The sequence below is a fragment of the Trachypithecus francoisi genome, unplaced genomic scaffold (assembly GCF_009764315.1).
Source record: "Trachypithecus francoisi isolate TF-2019V2 unplaced genomic scaffold, Tfra_2.0 Lachesis_group4, whole genome shotgun sequence".
Classification (NCBI taxonomy): Eukaryota; Metazoa; Chordata; class Mammalia; order Primates; family Cercopithecidae; genus Trachypithecus; species Trachypithecus francoisi.
In genome coordinates, this window is record NW_022681469.1 from 23,849,950 (window position 1) to 23,869,915 (window position 19,966).

The 19,966-nt window shown below is 35.0% G+C and overlaps 2 protein-coding genes across 10 annotated transcripts in view; one reads left to right on the forward strand and one right to left on the reverse strand.

Annotated features, from left to right (window-relative positions):
• The window catches only part of CYREN (cell cycle regulator of NHEJ), a 188,927-nt gene that overhangs the window by 86,647 nt on the left and 82,314 nt on the right, over positions 1 to 19,966 (forward strand). The gene's annotated exons all lie outside the window — the stretch shown is intronic.
• Positions 1 to 19,966, reverse strand: part of AGBL3 (ATP/GTP binding protein like 3) — a 142,667-nt gene that overhangs the window by 43,052 nt on the left and 79,649 nt on the right. For 5 of the 7 annotated variants that reach the window (XM_033194661.1, XM_033194665.1, XM_033194660.1 and 2 more), the window contains 3 exons: positions 11,422 to 11,496; positions 7,675 to 7,732; positions 6,146 to 6,217 (listed from right to left, as the gene is read on the reverse strand). In XM_033194661.1, coding sequence (XP_033050552.1) covers positions 6,146 to 6,217; positions 7,675 to 7,732; positions 11,422 to 11,496 — 205 coding nt within the window. The remainder of the gene's footprint in view (positions 1 to 6,145; positions 6,218 to 7,674; positions 7,733 to 11,421; positions 11,497 to 19,966) is intronic. The other 2 variants (XM_033194662.1, XM_033194664.1) reach the window with 1 other exon arrangement.

A 19,966-nucleotide genomic window follows, 5' to 3' on the forward strand; every position in this document is an offset into this window, starting at 1 on the left:
AACACATCACTGCCATCACTGGACAGATCATCTAGTCAGAAAATAAAAAAGAAACATTGAACTTAAACTGTGCTTTAGAACAAATGAACCTAATAAACATTTACAGAACATTTCATCCAACAGGTGCAGAATACACATTCCTTCCATCAGCACATGGAACATCCTCTAAGACTTATGTTAGGGAACAAAATAGTTTTCAAGAAATTTAAAAGAACTGAAATGATATCAAGTATCTTTTCTGACCATAATGGAATAAAACTAGAAGTCAATAACAAGAAGAACTTCCAAAATTGTATACTTACATGGAAATTAGACAACATACTTCTGAATTACTGCTGAAGAAAGTAAAAAAGAAATTACAAAATGTATTGAAACCAATGTAAATAGAAACACAACATACCAAAACCTATGGGATATAGCAAAAGCACACTAAGAGGAAAGTTTATAGCAATAAATGCCTATATCCAAAAAGTAGAAAGATTTCAAATAAGCAACCTAATTATGCACCACAAGGAACTAGAAAAGCAAAAACAAACCAAACCAAAAATTAGTAGAAGGGAAGAAATAATAAAGATCAGAGCAGAATAAATGAAATTGAGACTAAAAATTATAAAAGATCAATGAAATGAAAAGTTGGGTTTTTTTTTTGAAAGATAAAATCAACAAACCATTAGCTAATAACCAAGAGAAAAAAAGAAAAGGCCCAAATAAAATCAGAATGAGGAAGATATTACAACTGATACCACGGAAATACAAGGATCATTGGAGACTACTACAAACAACTGTACTCCAACAAATTAGAAAACTTAGCAGAAATGAATAAATTCCTAGACATGTACAATCTACTAAGATTAAGCAAAGAAGAAACAGAAAACCCAAACAGACCAATTATGAGTAATGATTGAATCTGTAATAAAAAGTCTTACATTGAAGAAAACCCCAGGACTTGATGACATCACTCTAGAATTCTACCAAACATTTAAAGAAGAACAAATATCAGTTCTTCTCAAACTCTTTTAGAAAATTGAAGATGAGGAAATTCTTCCAAACTTATTCTGTGTGACTAATATTACCCTGGTATCAACCAGACCAGGACACAACAAGAAAAAGAAACCTATTGGCCCATGTTCTTGATAAAAAAAGATGTAAAAATCCTCAAAAAAATACTAACAAACCAAATCTCCTAAATCCAGAAGCACACTGAAAAAATTATTCACCGTGATTAAGTGGGATTCATCCCAGGGATACAAGGATGAATCAATATACGCACATTGATAAACGTGATACATCACACCAACAAAATGGAGGACAGAAACCCTATGATCATCTCAATATATGCAGAAAAAGCATTTGATAAAATTCAACATCTCTTTGTGACAGAAACGCTCACCAAATAAGGTATGGAAGGAATGTACCTCAACACAATAAAGGCCATACAAGACAAACCCACACCCAATATCATACTGAGTGAGGAAAAGTTGAAAGCTTTTCCCCTAAGATGTGGAACAAGATAATGATGCTTACTTTTGTTCAACATAGTAATGAAAGTTCTGGCCAAAGCAAATAGGCAAGAGAAAGAAATAGAGGGCATCCAAATTGGAAAGAAGGAAGTCAAACTGTCGCTGTTTGCAGATGACATGAGCTTATATACAGAAAACCCTAAAAGCTCTATCGAATACTCCTAGAACTGATAAATTTAGTAAAGTTGAAGGATACAAAACCAACATACAAAGATCAGTGGTATTTCTATACCCCACCAACAAACCATCAAAAGAAGAAATCAAGAAAGCAATCCCATTTACAATAGCTACAAAAAATAATACTTAGGAATAAATTTAGCCAAAGAGGTGAAATATCTCTACAAGGAAAACTATAAAACACTGATGAAAAAAATTGAGGAAGATACAAATAGACATCCCATGTTCATGGATTGGAAGACTTAACAGTGTGAAAATATCCATACTATCCAAAGTTATCTGTTGATTCAATGCACTCCCTATCAAAATACCAATAACATTCTTCACAGAAATGGAAAAAACAATCCTAAAATTTGTACAGAACCACAGAAGACCCCAAATAGCAAAAGGAGTAAATCTGGAGGGATCACACTACCAGACTTCAAAATGAAGGCAATAGTAATCAAACCAGCATGGTTAAAAACATAAAAACAGATATGCAGACCAATGAGACAGAACAGAGAACCCCAAAATAAATCTACTTATTTACAGAAAACTGATATTTGACAAAGGTGCCAAGAACATTCATAGGGGAATGATAATCTCTTCAATAAACTGTGCCAGGAGAACTAGATATCAAAATACAGAAAAATGAAACTGGACTCCTATCTCTCACTGTAAAAAAGGTCAATTCAAAATGGACTAAGAACTTAAATGTAAGACCCCAAACTATGAAACTACCAGAAGAAAACATGAGGGAAACGCGTCAGGACATTGGTCTGATGAAAGATTTTATGGATAAGACCTCAAAAGCCCAAGCAACTAAAGCAAATATAGGCAAATGGAATTCTATCAAACTGAAAATCTTTTGCACAGCAAAGGAAACAATCAACAGAGTGATGAGATAACCTGCAGAATGAGAGAAAACATTTGCAAATTATCTGACAAGGGATTAATATCCAGAATATATAAGGAACTTACCTCAATAGCAAAAATAAACAAACAAAAATAACTTACTTTAAAAATGGGCAAATGAGCTGAATAGACATCTCTGAAAAGAAGACATACAAATGGCCAACAGGTATATGGAACAATGCTCAACAGCACTAATCATCAGAGAAATGCAAATTAAAACCACAAGGTGATATGATCTCATATCTGTTAGAATAAAAAGATAAAAGATAACAAGTATTGGAGAGGATGTGGAGAAAAGCGAATCCTTGCACAATTTTGGTGGGAATGCAAATTTATGCAGTCATTTGGAGAATAATATGGAGGTTGCCTAGAAAACTAAAAACAGAACTACCATATGATACAGCAATCCCACTACTGGGTATATATCCAAAAAGAATGAAATCAGTATGTCAAAGAGATATCTGCACTCTCATGGTCATTGCAGCACTATTCACAACAGCCAAGATATGGAATCAACTTAAGTGTCCATCAACAGATGAAATGATAAAGAAAATATGGTATATATATACAATGGAATAGTATTTAACCATAAACAAGAACAAAATTCTGTCATTTGTGGCAACATTGATGAGCTTGGAGGACATTATGTTAAGTGAAATAAGCCAGCCACAGGAATATAAATACTGCATGTTCTCATTCATATGTGGAAGCTTAAAAAGTTGATCTCATAGAAGTATAGAATAGTGGTTAATAGAAGCAGAGAGGGATGAGGGTTGAAAGGATAGTCAAAGGTTGCTTAACAGATACTAATTACAGCTACATAGGAGGAATAGGGACTAGTGTTCCATAGAACTATAGAGTGACTATAATTAACAATTTATTGTGTATTTTCAAATAGCTAGGAGAGCAGATTTTGAATGTACCAAACACAAAGAAATGATAACTGTTTGAGGTGATGCAAATTACCTCAATTTGATCATTATACATTGCATATATGAATCAAAATATCACACTGTACCCCATATGTACAATTATTACATCAACTAAAAATAATAATAAAAGGAAAAAATTTTGAGTTATAGACCATTATTGAAAGAAACATTGCATAAGAAAACTATTCAGGATGAAATAGGCTTGGTACAATTATTATGTCAACTAAAAATAATAATAAAAGGAAAAAATTTTGAGTAATAGACCATTATTGAAAGAAAATTACATAAGAAAGCTATTCAAGATGAAAAAGATTTGGATGGGCTAGGCCCCAATTGCTTGGCCTCCAACCAATTTTCACTGTGGCCCCCATAGTGGTAACTTGCAAAGTGTGGTCTGCAGGTCATCAATGCCAGAATTATCTGAAATCCCATATAAACAATACAAATTAAGGGGTGACATCAAAGACCTACTCAGTCAGAGGCTGAGATTTACATAAACTCTTTTGGTAATTCTTTTGTTCATTAAAATTTTAAAACCAGATATTCTATAAGACGACTTGCCAATAATCTTTAAAAATGATGGTGTTGCGAATGACAAAGAAAGGCTGAGCCAATGTTCCAAATAAAGAGAATAAAGAAATATGATAATTCAATGCAATTCATGATCCTGAATTACACCTTTAACTAGATAGTAAGTTTGCTCTAAAGAACACTATTGAGACATTTGGCAAAATTGTATTATATATGATACAAAATCGTGTTGCATCAAGTTGAATTTCCTGATTTTAATGTAAGAGAATGTTCTTTTTCTTAGAGAATATAGGTGGAAGGTTTTTAGGGGTACAAGAGCATGCTACAACTTGTGGATAATGGGAAAAAAGATAGACTGATTAATAGAGAGAGAGAGAGAGAGAGTTTTTTTTTTACTATTCTTGAAATTATTTTAAAATTAAGTGTAAAAAAATTAAAATGAGAAAGAGAAAGCCTAAAGAAAAGGCAGTGCCAGTCTTAGGGCAGTGTCAGTCCAACCCCTGTTAGATGACTGGGAATCACTAAAAGGCTTTAGGTGCTGATGTTGCATAGTTGGATTTGTGTTTCTGGTAAATCACTTTGATGGTAGTATGAAGGGTGTAATTAGAATGACAATATTGGTGGCAGGGAGATGGACTAGAAAACTGTAGTACTTCTGGTAAGTGGATGATGATAAGAATCTGAAAAGGATGATGATAAGAATCTGAAAAGAATGATGGTAGTTAAGATGGAGAAAAAGAGATTCTGAGGTAAAATCATCTGGATTCAATGGCTGACTGGATATGAGGGACAGAAGTGAAAGTGAGAAAAAAGGATACTGATCACATTTGTAGCTGGAGTGGTTATGGAGATAGTACTGCCATTAGTGTTATTGAGAATATGTGAGGAAGAGCATTTACTGTGGAATTAGATGAATTTGAATTTGGATATGTGGGACATCTATGTGGAGATGTATAGCAGATAGTTACATACAGGGTCTGAAGCTTTGACAAGAGGTCAAATACATGTATCTGTATATGCGTATGCATGTATGTATATATACACATATGTATTCACACATGCATATATATAGTATAACAATATGATGTAATAAGATCAATAGTTCATGAAAGGCTGAATCTAAGAAGGTTAAATTTAAATTTAACAGGAATAAACTTAAGGTCAGGCATAATGAACCAAATAAGTGAAGAAGTAGAGAGTGGAGGAAATACAACTTAGCAGTAGCACTATGAAAAAAAAACGTTAAAGGTTTGAATATATGAAATCCAATATATCAATATTTTAGGATAATTTTCAAAAGAAGAAATATAATCTTAAACTGCATTAATAGAAACCTAGGATCTATAAAGGAGCAAATAAAAATGAAGATATATTTTGCACTCATTAGACAACATTTGCAATACTCTGCTCAGTTTCATTTAAGCTTGAATAGCAACAAAAAAGAGTAAAATAAAATGGTAAAGGGACTTGAATCATGGTGTTTTATAGATAGTTGAAAGAAACAGAGAAAGTTTCAGGGAAATAAATGACAACTTTTTAAAAAATAGAGAAGGTATTACAATTGCATTATTTCAAGGAGAATTGGGGAAACTGTGTCAGTCAGAATTATTTACCTTTAAAGTTTCCTCACTATTTTGTGTTATTAGAGAGGACAGATTAAAAGAAGTGGATGAAATTTACAAGGACATGTATTTTAAACTTTTTGTTGTTAAAGTTTATTGAAAATAAACTTTTTCAGTGCTATAGCTCTTTAGCAATGGAATGAATTATATTGCAGTTTAGTAAAGTACTTGTCACCAAGTGTAGTCAGCCAGAGGCTGGATGAGCCTGGGGCCTGTCAGGAGCAGGTGAAACTAGAGCACTCTCAAGGCCTCTCTCTGCTCTAAGATTTGGTGAGATGGGAATGAAAAGATTAGACAATGAGATGAATATTCTTTTGTTTTGGTTTTGACTGGATGAAATTAAAAGAAAGCGAATTGACATACAGTAAATTTCTACTGTTTCCCCTGTGTATTTCCAGAGCTAGAGAGAAAAACAACATTCAGATCATAGGGGACCACTCATTACTGTCTGTGTTCCTATGTTACTCACCCAAACCTTGGTTAGGTAACTGTCTTCTGAAATAATCAACCATACAATCACCTGGTTCATTTGGCCTTGTATCTAGAGAAGATGACAAAGATCATAGTGGCATGAAAATAATGAATTCGCCCATTTACATTTCATATTTTTCATCTTTTTTCAAAGTGACAAATGCTAGTAAATAACTTGTAGACAGTAGTTTAGTTCAATGAAATTAAAATAAGCAGTCTTCAAATGTTACAAATTTTTGTTGCATTTAAAAATGTTCATACCTTTTGGGTCAGCAATTCCTTTTCTAGGAATTTGTTATAAAGAAATAATTAAGAAAACATACAAATAGAGAGTTATAAAGTTTTCATTGTTGTTTACAATAGGAAAAAAATTGGGAACAAAATGTAAGTTTGACACTGGGGGTGGCTTAATTAATAGAATGGAATACTTTGCCACCATTTATTTACATATGAAGAGGCTTATAATATACTATAATTTAAAATTAAAAAATAGGTTGCAAAATAATGCGATGATTATGTGATTCATTAACATGGTGCGTATGTGGACAAATAGGGGAAAGCATTTAAAATAAATATTCCAATATTTATTTTGCTTATCTTTATTCTTAATTTTTGACATAAAATGTTAACAAAAGAATACATAAAAGTTATTTATAAAAAGCAGCTGAATATGCCTAGCTGACTGTTATCAGAAAAAATAAAGTTTAAGTGAATTGACTATTTTAATTATAATAGTATTCTCCCCTTTCCTTGGCATGGTTCTTAGGTTCTTATCTCCATTTATATTTTTTATTATTTTGCTACATCATAAACTAAATGGATATATGAGTGTGTGTGTGTATGTGTCTGTGTGTGTGTGTATAATTAGGTTACCTCAAATTCTTTTGGGAAATAGGTAGATACAAATGTACAATAAATTAATATATATATAAACACATAAAATTAAGTATTTTAGATAAAATTAAAATATTGCCTAAATTATATGATTCCCCCTGCAAAGGACCTCAATTAAAGATGACAGAAATTAAGAAAAAAAAAAAAAACAGATGCTAGAGAGTCAGTTAAAGATTCACATCACATCAGACTTAGCAGGTTGCAGTAGAAGCCAATGAACAGTCTATGAATTAATTTGTCTCCTGGGCTCATCTTCTATTAAACTATGAAATGAGAGGAAAAAGATGATTTTTAAAACATAAAATCCCTTTCCCTTTGGGGGCAAACTTTCAAAACCTTGGGGATAGCCCTTGAATACATGGACCTCTCTATTCTCCAATGTAATTGACCACTCCTTTCTCTGTGCTCCCTGGGAACCCTGAACAGACTGCTGGCATTGTGTCTATGACACTGCACTCAGCTTGTTGTTTCATTCCTGATTAAAGGATGAGGTCCTGCAGGGACGAAATGGTATCATATACATTTAATATCCCTAGCACCAAGCACAGTGGCAGTCTCAAAGTTGTGGCACCAACAATTCCTAGTTGAGTAAATGAATTAATTGTTTATGAGAAGGTAGAAGCAGAATATTACCTTTCACATCAGAAGTTGATTGTTTGTGTCTTTGCAGTAAATGTCCTCTATCATAAACCTAATGGAATGTAGAATCAAGGAAAACAATGCTATTTTATCAACATGAAATGGGGTATGTTCCCTATACGATTTATAGTATTGTGCATTTTTAACAAATATTTCTCATTTCATCCTTACAGGTTTAGAATGACCAAAATTATCTTATAAATCAGAACCTTCTAATATTTTTCACTACACTATTCTCCTGCATCAATGAGTAGAAGAAGATATTGATACTATATTTTGGCAGTAAAGGAGGCTTAAAAATTTTCCACATCACATAGAATTTATTTGTAATGAGAAAGAGACAAAAAAATGGTATTCTTATAATCTCACTTTCTTAAATTAGAAGAACAAACATGGGAAGATAAAAGTGTGAAATGAGTGAAAAGATATAAAATTATGTAAAATATATAAACAGATTGCAAAACTGTGCTTATACATAAAAAGATGAGGCTGGGCATGGTGCACACCTGTAATCCCAGTACTTAGGGAGGCCGAGGCGGGTGGATCACTTGAGGTCAGGAGTTTGAGAGAAGCCTGGCCAACATGGTGAAACCCCGTTTCTACTAAAAAAAAAAAAAAAATTAGTGGGGCGTGGTGGCAGCCACCTGTAATCCCAGCTACTCGGAAGGCTGAGGCAGGAGATTCGCTTGAACCTAGGAGGCAGAGGTTGCAGTGAGCTGAGATCGCGCTGCTGCACTCCAGCCTGGGTGACAGAGCTAGACTCCATCTCAAAAAACAGAACAAAAACAAAAACAAAAACAACCCATAATAAAAGTAGACTATGAAATGGAGTTAAAAGCTCAAACCTACCTCTTCATATATATAATTGATTGTATCAAAATTTGATTATTGAAGAAAGAAACATTCTAGAAAAAATTATACAAATTTAAAATTATACAAATTTAAATCCTGGTGATTATGTAATCACCAGGATTTGGGAAGACAAGGAGTGAAATGAGGCTGAAGAAAATTAGTAAGACTTGATTTGATAAACTCTTATCATTTTTGGCTCCCATCTCTTGAGTGAAATGATTCTGTGAACCATAATAAACGATTACACTTATCCTACAGAAAAATACCACCAGGTCAGTGATCTTATGTACACGAGCTATAATTTCTGATCACAGTAATTTATAATTGTTTTTGTTGAAAGTCTTCAGAATCAACAAGTGAGAGTGTCTTGGTGGGAAACAAAGTTAACTGAAATATTTTTAAAATAATTTACCAATATTGTTTTAGGGATGTATTGATATCTTATAAGCAAACAAAGTAAGAAATAGTCAGTTCAAGAGCATGAATTCAAGTTGTCCTCAAGCCATTTACCTGAGTGAAAATGAGATTGTTCACTCTTTTTGTGAAAGACGGGTAGGAATTTCAAGGTAAGTGACCACAATCTCCTATTAGCTTATGGGGACACTTAGAATGTATGCAACTTTCTCAAAGCATTTGACCAAATGAAGATTATTGTCCATTTGGAAGTATCTAACATTAAATATAATGATTTCATACAATTTTAAAAGCTCCAATCAAGAAAGATGCAAATACATGAGCATTTAATATAAAGGGATTTATAATATTTTACATTAAATGTAGCTTGGATAGGTGAGGAAAACCACTCTGGATATATTTGTGAGAACTAAATAAGTATGTGTCTTGCAATACATACATTAAAAAAAATCACCTAACAAAACCTATTTTAGTTATTGGGTCCTGCAAATGACTTAATACAGGGGTATCAGTGAGAGGATTTGTTTACCAAAAAAAATTTTTAATTCCTATTCATTCATATTAATTCCTGAAATAATGTAATTCTAGAAGGGAGAGCAGAGGGAAAGGAGCATTACTCCTTTATAGCCATCTCTGCTCCCTGCAGTACTAAGCCTCTGATGTTGGTCCTCAGGGGTACAGACTTAGGTATATCCACATTCACTTGGGATGACAGTGCTAAGGCAGGGCTCTCTTTGTCTCTTTCCCTGACCACATTCAGCTGTGCTCTTCAGACTAAGCCAATCAAATTTGGACTTCTTCAAAAGGATAGTTGCAGAGGTCTGTGTTTAAGATTTTTTCTGACTCCAGTAAGGCTCCTCCTAGCTGTCTCTTTCTCCAGTTCTCTCTGGCAAACTAGTCAGTATTCAATTTAGCTTGTAACTCCAATGAATCTATCAGTATTGTTACAGTAGGTAGCTAATAAGGCATGAGCAAGGCAGAAGAGGGCTCCACCAAAACCCCACTAGGAATGTCAGGCATCAGGTGATGGTCAGGCGGTTGTTAACTGTCTCTCTAAAATAGTAATTGGTTGCAGCTAGCAGCAGGGAAAGGGCGTCTTCCTACAGATAGGAAACACCTGAGACTGGTGATCAGCTGCTTCCTGATGAGATCTCAGGAGTGTGCTCAAGCATGCGTAGTAAGAAACAAAATGGCAGAGTTTAACTGGTATATGAACTTTTTAAGATTTGACTCCAGGGCATGAGGCAGAAAAAGAGGCTGAAGCAAGTTTTAGGGCAGGAGTGGAAGGCAAGAATTGATGTTGCTGCAGACCCATACAAATTTGCTGCTGGTAAGATAACTTCCACCAGTAATATATTTGTCCTCCAGAATTTTTTTAAGCCATAATTGCACTGGTTTTGAGACTGTCCTTAAGCTTAACTTCTCTTTTTCTGGAAGAGATTAGGAGCTGTTTTATGACCTATTTTTTCATCAGGGCAAAATTTATAAGCTATGGCTTATGAGCTGGAGATGGTGGAAATGGCACTCTTCCCTCCAAGTGATACCCTTCTTTAGGAACTGAACCGTAGGTGCAGGGGAGACAGTAGCCTTAGGTCTCCTCCATTTGCCTCTCCCAGTGTGGAACCATCATTTTACAAACCAAGATAAGGGCAATCAGAGCCCAAGAATGGTCAGTGGTGGAGCACCTGAAGTAGAGCCTCTGTCTCATCAATGGGGACTGGGAGAGGAAGGGAGCCCCCATCTCTTGTCGGCACTCACCTGACTTAGCAACAGGCAGCTGGGGGAAGAATAAGAAATACTGATATCCTGCCCCTCCTGGGATAGCCCTTTGGTAGCTCTGGGTAGGGGGAGCCCTAACTTCTTGTCTACACTAGTGTGGAGTTTCTGTCTTACTGAGCTGGGGAGTCCGGTGCGGGGAGGGGAAGAGCCAGTCTTGATTGAAATACCACAGGCTCTCACAGTTTTTAATGAATTTTAGTAGACTTTCTTGAATAGATTTTTGTTTCACTTGCTGTATAACCTTCAGACCATTTCAGAGACTTTAAATATCTGTTGTTTGTTGTTGTGGATAATTTCACTAGTTTTGCTGGTGAATGGGTTTGCAGAGCTCTTCCTGCTGTCATGGTAGAAGCTGATCTTTCAGTTCCACTATTTTTATTTTTATACCCTTATATTCCCATTTAATTTTTCTTAATTTCTTTATTCTTGCTACCCTGGATGCATCTTTGTAAGCTTCCTCAAATACTTTTTAGAGTAAGGTAAAAGTACAAATGAAATTTAAATATGGCATCTTAATAAGGCCCACCTCTCATCTGTCAAGGATCTTTTGTGTTTTTATAAACAGTAAATAATATGAACAAAATTTTAACTTCTCCTGGGGGAAAATTCGGGTATAAGAAGTGTAAGAGAAAATAACTTGCCATTCTCTTTCATTCATTTAAAAAACTTTTAATAACTAGATCAATGAAGATTTACCTCTTGTCCTTCTCTGGCATTTTGGTGGCTTGCTGTCGTAGAATTCCTTTCCTTCTTTGTTTTCAAATGTTTTTTCTAGTAAAAGAATCATACTTAAAATCAATATTTAATCAACATATCAAAGAGTACATATGCAGACATGTGACTGTTATGAGATTCCCACTTACAAGAAGATGAGAAGTACTTTATTCCTCCCACTGAGTACAACCCAAAATTCTGGGTATTACGTAAGAAACTCTAAAATACGGAAAGGAGAAGGCAGACTAGCTAGGGAGTTCAAGGCCAGAAGAGTGGCATGATGATGAGTTCACTGTGTTTTCTTTTTGCTTCATATGTTCTCACTTTAAAGCTGGAGAGGCCGGCAATCCAGAAATTCCAATGAATGCAATTTAAAAAAATCCCTACATAAGTCTGTTCCTTCTAGCCCAAGGACCAGGAGAGGGACAGCCTAAAGAGACCAAAACCTTTTAGATAGTAACTGTTCTACTCCAGCCTAACACCACAGAAATGACTGTGACTCCTACACCCACCCATGCCAACAAAAGCTGAGTGGGAGTGCCCCAATCCCTTCTTCGTGGTAGTGTCAGGGAAGGCTAAGCAGGGGGCCAGGGAAATAAGCATGTGAAAAGATATTCAACATGGTTGAACTGTTATGGAAATGCAAATTAAAACTACAATGAGATAACACACTTGTCAGAATGGCTAAAATAGAAAATAGTGGCAACACCAAATTTCAGTGAGGATGCACAGAAAATGGATTACTCATAAACTGCTCTTGGGAATGGAAAATTGTACATCCATTTTGGAAAGCAGTTTGGTAGTCTGTTAGAGAATTAAACATGTGTGTACCATAACTACCATACCACTTACCAATTGAACTCCTGGGTTTTTATCTCAGGGAAATGAAGACTTATTTCACATAAACCTGTACACTAATGTTATGTTCATAATGGCCCCAAACTGAAAACAACCCACATGTTCTTCAACAGGTGAATGGTTAAATAGGCTATGGTAAATCCACATCGTGGAATACTGCACAGAAATACAAAGGAAGAAACTATGGATGTACGCATCAACTTGGGGGTGGGGGATGAGTATTCCAAGAGGTAGGCCAACTGATAAAAGCCAATCCCAGCATGTTACATATTGTGTGATTTCACAGGGATGTGGAAAAACATTTGTGAATGATACATTTACAGAAATACGGAACAGATTTGTGGTTGCCAGGGGATAACTGCAAGGTAAGGACAGCAGGGAGTGGGTATGGCTTTAAGAGGGCAATATGAGGGATCCTTATGGTCATGGAAATGGTCAGCATTTTGACTGCACGAATATAAATATCCTTATTGTAACATGGTGCTATAGTTTTGCAAGATGTTACCATTAGGGGAAACAGAAAATAGGGTCCCTGGCATCTCTCTCAATTATTTCTTACAACAGCAAGTTAATCAAAATTAAAAGTTTAATTTTTAAAAGTTAGAATTTAATTGGTATTGTTTCATCTGTTTATTCTTTAAAAGTTAACATTTTTATAATGCTAGAAAAATATCTTGATAAAGATGCCTATACCCAAAATATGGCACACAATCAGTATCTGACCATTGTAGGGATTCATTTAGTTTTTGAAAATGATCACACAGAATACAAACTTGCTCTTTTTATTGTTATTTTTTACTCCAGAGGGTGTGTGTGTATGTATAACTGCCTGAATTGTGGGCATGGGTATGAATATTTATCCATGAGTGTCCTGATATATATAACTTGGAAAGACAAGGTGTTTGTGAAGGAAAGACTTGCATGGTATTTTAACAAACCCACTAGAATATTTGAGTATAGTCCTTTAAAGTATTGAGGGTGGAGAGAAGAGAAAGGAAAAGATTGGCAAATGGAGGGAAAGGGAGAATGTGATGGCACAGGAGAGAATATGGGAGGAGGTAAAATATTTATTCTTGTGCCATGTGATCGTTTACAATTTTTTTGAATTTGGACTTTGTTCAAATTTGTTGTTCATGTCCCCAGAACCCATTCCCTCTTCTTCTGGCAACTGTCTTTAATTTTGTTAGGGAATTTAATCCTACCCATTCTCAGTTCTTGGAGTCTGGGTGAATCCTATGAGGGTTTGTCAAAGAACCCAGGCTGAAGCCAATCAGCACAATCCATCCTGTTAGTCACAGTGAGTGATTTATGGGTTGACACATGTCTAAACCAGCCTGATAAGAATCATCTTTGCTTTTTTCCCTCCAGCTTTATTGAGGTCTAAACTGACAAATAAAAATTGTATATATTTAAGGTGTACATGATGTTTTAAGTATGCATTTTGAAATTATTACCACAATCAAGCTAATTAACACATCTGTCACCTCACATAGTTACCACTTATTTTGCTTTTCATGATGAGAATACTTAAGACCCATTCTCTTAGCAAATTTCAAGTATACAAAACAATATTATTAACTAGAGTCATCACATTGTACATTAGGTCTTCAAAATGTATTCATCTTACAACTGCAAGTTTATACCCTTGATTAACATCTCCCTGACCCCTGGTAATGATCTATTCTCTATTAGGTCAACTTTTTTAGATTTCACATAAAAGTGAGATCATGTACTATTTGTCTTTCTGTGTTTGGCTTATTTTACGGACCATAATGTCCTCTAGGTTCAAAGGCTAAATGATATTCCAGTATGTACACGCACATACACATACACATACACATACCCTTCATCTTCTTTATCCGTTCATCCATTGATAGGCACTTGTTTCTGCATCTTGGCTATTGCGAATAGTACTGCAATAAACATGGGAATGCTGATATCTCTTTAGTATCTGGATTTCTATTCTTTTAGATAAATACCAGAAGGGTGTTCACTGTATCATACGGTAATTCACTTTTAAACTTTTTTTGAGGAAACTCCATATTGTTTTCCATAATGGCTGTACCAATTTACATTCTCACCAACAGTGTATAAAGGCTTCATTTTCTCCACATCCTTCCAAACACAGTTTAACTTTTTGACCTAGCAGGCGTGAGATGATATCTCATTATGGTTTTGATTTGAATTTCTCTGATGATTAGTGATGTTGAACAACTTTTCATATAATTGTTGGCCATTTATACGTCTTCCTTGGATAAATGTCTATTCAAGTACGTACCCCATTTTAAAATCAGCTTAGTGGGTGTTTTTGCTATTAAGTTGTAGGAGTTCCTTAAAAATTTTGGAGATTACCCCCTATTCAGATATATGATTCACAAGCATTTTCTTCCATTCCATAGGTTGCCTTTTCCTGCTATTAAATATTTATCTTTGTTGTACAGAAGCTTTTTAGTTTGTTATAGTCCCACTTGTTTATGTTTGTTTTTGTTGTCTATGCTTTTGGTGTTATAGCCATGAAATTATTGTCAAGATCAATGTCCTGGTGCTTTCCCCTATGTTTCTTCTAGGAGTTTTATGGTTTTGGGTCTTATGTTTAAGTGTTTAGCCCATCTTGAGTTGACTTTTTGTGTGTAGTATAAAGGTCCAGTTTCATTTTGTTTTATGTATATATCCAGTTTCCCAACACCATTTTTTTTCTTTGACACAGGGTCTCATTCTGTTGCTGAGGCTCACGTGCAGTGGCCCAATCATGACTTACTGCAGCCCTGACCTCCCGGGTTCATTGATCCTCCCACCTCAGCCTCCTGAGAAGCTGGGACTATAGGCATGAGCCACCATGCCCGGATAATTTTCTTATTTTTTGTAGAGATGAGGCCTCACTCTGTTGCCCAGGCTGGTCTCATACTCCTAAGCGCAAGTGATTTTCCTGCCTTGGCCTCCAAAAGTGCTGAGATTACAGGTGTGAGCCACCACACTTGGCCACCAACACCATTGTTTGAAGAGACTATCTTTTCTTCATTGTGTATTCTTAGCACCGTGGTCAAAGATCAGTTGACTGTATATGCATAGTTTTACTTCTGGGCTTTCTATTTTGCTCCATTGTGCTGTGTGTCTGTTCATATGCCAGTGTCATATACTTTTGGTTATTGTAGCTTTGTAACATATTTTAAAATCAGGAAGTGTGATGCCTCCAGCTTTGTTGTTCTTGCTCAAGTTTGCTTTAGCTATTCAGGCTCTTTTGTGGTTCTATACAAATTTTAGTACTCTTTGTTCTACTTCAGTGAAAAATGTCACTGGAATAGATATTGCATTGAATTTGTAGAGAGCTTTGGGTAGTATGGACATTTTGACAATATTCTTCTGATTCATGAACACAAAATACTTTCCATTTATTTGTGTCTTCAATTTCATCAACATTTTACAGTTTTCACTGAATAGATCTTTTACCTCTTTGTTAAAAATGTCAATATCTGCATTTTTGAGGGAACTACTATATAGGAGGATGTCTCAACCAGACTTAGTATGGTGAGGATGTGAGGCTGGATTTCTATAGTCATTTTACCACCGTGAGAGGAAAGTCTGTCTGAGAATGGAACCAACCAAGAAAAGGCAGAAATGAGATGAAAGCAGGAGAAAAAACCCTCCAGGATCTCAATGACATCATTTGAGCCCCTCATTTAAGCCATGACAAAAGCCAGCCTTGTCCCTAGACTTTTTATTTAGTAATCCAACAAATATCCCTTTTGACTAAACCATTTTGGAAGGATTTTTTGCCTCTTGCAATGGAGAGAGTCCTGATACATCTTCAAAATATGGTTTAGTAGCTACGGAACAAAATTAGGTTTGCTATTTTACCATTGTCCTCATGGAATGGAAACTCTAACCTCCAGATGCTCAGGTCCCAAAATCTAGAGACCACCTTCTCTCCTTTCTATTTTTCAATCTTATAAACATGTCATCCGTAGATTCTCTTAACACTATCTTGAAAATATATCTAAAATCTAATCACTTCTCATTCCCTCTACTAGTATCACTTTGGTGCAGCCACCACTTTTATCTTGCCTGGATTATTATAAGAGCCCCCTAATTGATCTCCCTTATGGGTCATCATTGTACTCTTAACACAGCAGCCAAGGTGACCCTGCTAACCACTTCAGGCAGATCACGACATTCTTCTGATCAAAGATCCCCAAACTCAGAGGCAAAAACTGAAGTCCTAAGCCTACCAGGCTTTACATGACCTGTTCCTGCAACCTTCACTACCTATCTGATTTCATGTTTTACCATTGTTCTCCTTGTTCATTCTTCTCTAGCCACATTAGCTTCCTTGGTCTTCCTAGAAAATGACTGACACACTCCTTCCTCAGGGCCATTGCACTTTTAGTACTCCTTGCCTGGGAAAACGTACCCCTGGATTGTTCCTAAATGTGCACTATTATATAATTATACTTCCCCACCCCATTGATGTTGAATTTGGACATATGTCTTGATTTGGCCAGTGGAACGTTAAACAGAGGCTTTAAATATATTTGCATGGTTTGGCTTGCCCTCTTGAACTCTTGTGATTGGCCATGAGCAGAATATGCTCTAGTTGGCTGCTGGTCTAGGTGAAGAAAGAAAGGTGGAATAAACCTGAACCCAACCCACAATTAGGAGCTAAGTTTGGCTGATTTCTGATTAGTTCAGTAGAGCCACAGCTGACCTTCAGATTCATGAACAAGACAACACATGTTTGCTATTGTAAGTCATTGATAGTCTGAGGGTGTTATGCATTAAAATCTGAAAACTACAGAAATTGATATGCAGAAGTAAGATGCTGTCCTAACAAAACCTAAACTTTGTCATAGTCATTGCTTTTGTAACTGGATAGTAGGTAATTAGAAAAATATAACAGAAAAATAGTGACACACTCACAAGCACATGGAAATTAAACAATACGCTCCTGAACAGCCAATTGGTCAGTAAAGAAATTCAAAGGGAAATTCAAAAATATCTTGAGACAAACAAAAAATGGAAATACAATATATCAAAGCTTATTAGATGCAGCAAAAGCAGTTCTAAGAGGGAAGTTCACATCAATAAACGCCTACATCAAAAAAGAAGATCTTTTGAGCTGGGGCTGGAGAAAAAGGAAAGATAAGTTCTGAAATACACAACCTAGTGTTACACTTCAAGGAACTAGGAAAAGAAGAACAACTAAGCATGGAGTTAGCAGAAGGAAGAAAATAATATCAGAGCAAAAATAAATGAAATAGGGACTAGAAAAACAATAGTAAAGACCAATGAAATGAAGAGTTTTCTTTCTTTTTTTTTTTTAAAGAAACAAAATGGACAAATCTATAGCTAGACTAAGGAGACAGAGAAGACTCAGATAAAGTCAGAAAAGAAAGACGAGACATTATAACCGACACCACAGAAATAGGATCGTAAAAGACTACCATTATAAACAATTATATGCCAACGAATTAGATAACCTAGAAAAAATAAATTCCTAGCTACATATAACCTACCAAGACTGAATCATGAAGAAGCAGAACATCTGAATAGATGAATAATGAATAAGGAGATTAAATTAGAAATAGAAAGTTCCCCATCAAAGACAAGCTGGGGACCTGATGGTTTCACTGCTGAATTCTACCAAACCTTTAAAGAGGTACTAATATGAATCCTTCTTAAACTCTTCCAAAAAATTGAAGAAGAGGGAGTATTTCCAAATTCATTTCATGAGGCTAGCATTTCTCTGATACCAAAGTCAGACAAGTAAGCTACAAGGAAAAGATAACAGACCAATATTCCTGATGAGGATAGATGGAAAAATCCTTGACAAAATACTAACAAACCAAATGTAGCAGCACAATAAAAGATTATTCATCATGATCAAGTGGGATTCATCCCAGGAATACAGGGATGGTTCAACATATGCAAATTGATAAATCTGATACATCACAACAGCAGAATGAAGGACAAAAACCCTATGATCATCTCAATATATGCAGAAGAAAGCATTTGATGGAATTCAACATCCTTTCATGATAAAAATGCTCCACAAATAAGGTATAAAATGCATGTACCTCAATACAATAAAGGCCATCTATGACAAACCCAAAGCTAACATCATTTCCAGTGGTGAAAACTTGAAAGCTTTTCCTCTAAGATCAGGAACAAGACAATGATGCCCACTTTTACCACTTCTGTTCAACATAGTACTGAAGTCCTCGCCAGAGCAATTAGACAGGATTAAAAGGAAGAAGTTAAATTGTCCTTGTTTGCAGACAACATGATCTTATATATAGAAAACTCCATCAAAGAACAGAATTTGAAAATTCAGTATAAGTTGAAGGATAAAAAAAAAACATGTAAAATCAGTAGTGATTCTATACAAACTATAATTAATAAACTATCTAAAAAACAAGCTATCTAAAAAAGAATTCAAGAACATAATTCCATTTATAATATCTACAAAAAAGTAGGAATAAATTTAACCAAGGAAGTGAAAGACCTATATACTGACAATGATAAAACATTGATAAAAGAAATAGAAGACACAGAATATCTTCTATGAAGAAATGGAAATATATCTTGTGCTCATGGATCAGAAGAATTAATATTGTCAAATTGTCCATACTACCCAAAGTGATCTACAGATTCAGTACAATCCCTATTAAAATTCCAATGGGATTTTTCGGAGAAATAGAAAACAAATTCTATAACTTATATGGAACCACAAAAGAGCCCAACTAGCCAAAACAGTCTTGAACTACATGAACAAACCTGGAAGCTCACACTGTCTGACTTTCAAATATACTATAAAATGACAGAAATCAAAATGGCATGGTACTGGCATAAAAAGAGACACATAAACCAATTGAATGAAATAGCCCCAAAATAAATCTGTGCATTTGTAGTCAATTGACTTTTGACAGAAGTGCCAACAACACACTGTGTGAAAAGGACAGTATCTGATAAATGCTGTTAGGACAATAAGATATCTACATGCAAAATAATGAAATTAGACTCATCTTACACTATGTACAAAAATCAACTAAAATTGGATTAAAGACTTAAATGTAAGACTTGAAACTATAAAACTACTGAAAAAAATATAGGGGAAAAGCTCCATGTCATTGGTCTGGGCAATGATTTTTTTGGATATGAACTTGAAAACACAAGCAACAAAAGCAAAAACAGATACATGGGATTACATCAAACTAAAAAGCTTTTGTACAGCCAGTGAAACAATCAACAGAATGATGAGACATCTAATGGGATGGGAGAAAATATCTGCAAACCATACATCTGATAAGGGGCTAATATCCAAAATGTATCAGGAACTCAATAGTAAGAAAACAAATAACCTGATTAAAACATGGGCAAAGGCTCTGAATAGATATTTGTCAAAAGAACAAATACAAATGGCCAACAGGTATATTTAAAAATGCCCTGCATCACTAATCATCAGAGAAATGCAAGTTAAAACCAAATATGGATATTACCTCATGCTTGTTAGAGTGGCTGTTATTAAAAAAAAAAAAAAAAGGATAATCAGTGTTGGAGATGTGGAGAAAAGGAACCCCCGCACACTGTTGGTAAGAATATAAATTAGTACAGCCATATGGAAAACAGTATGGAAGTTCCTCAAAAAATTAAAAATAGAATTATCATCTAAACT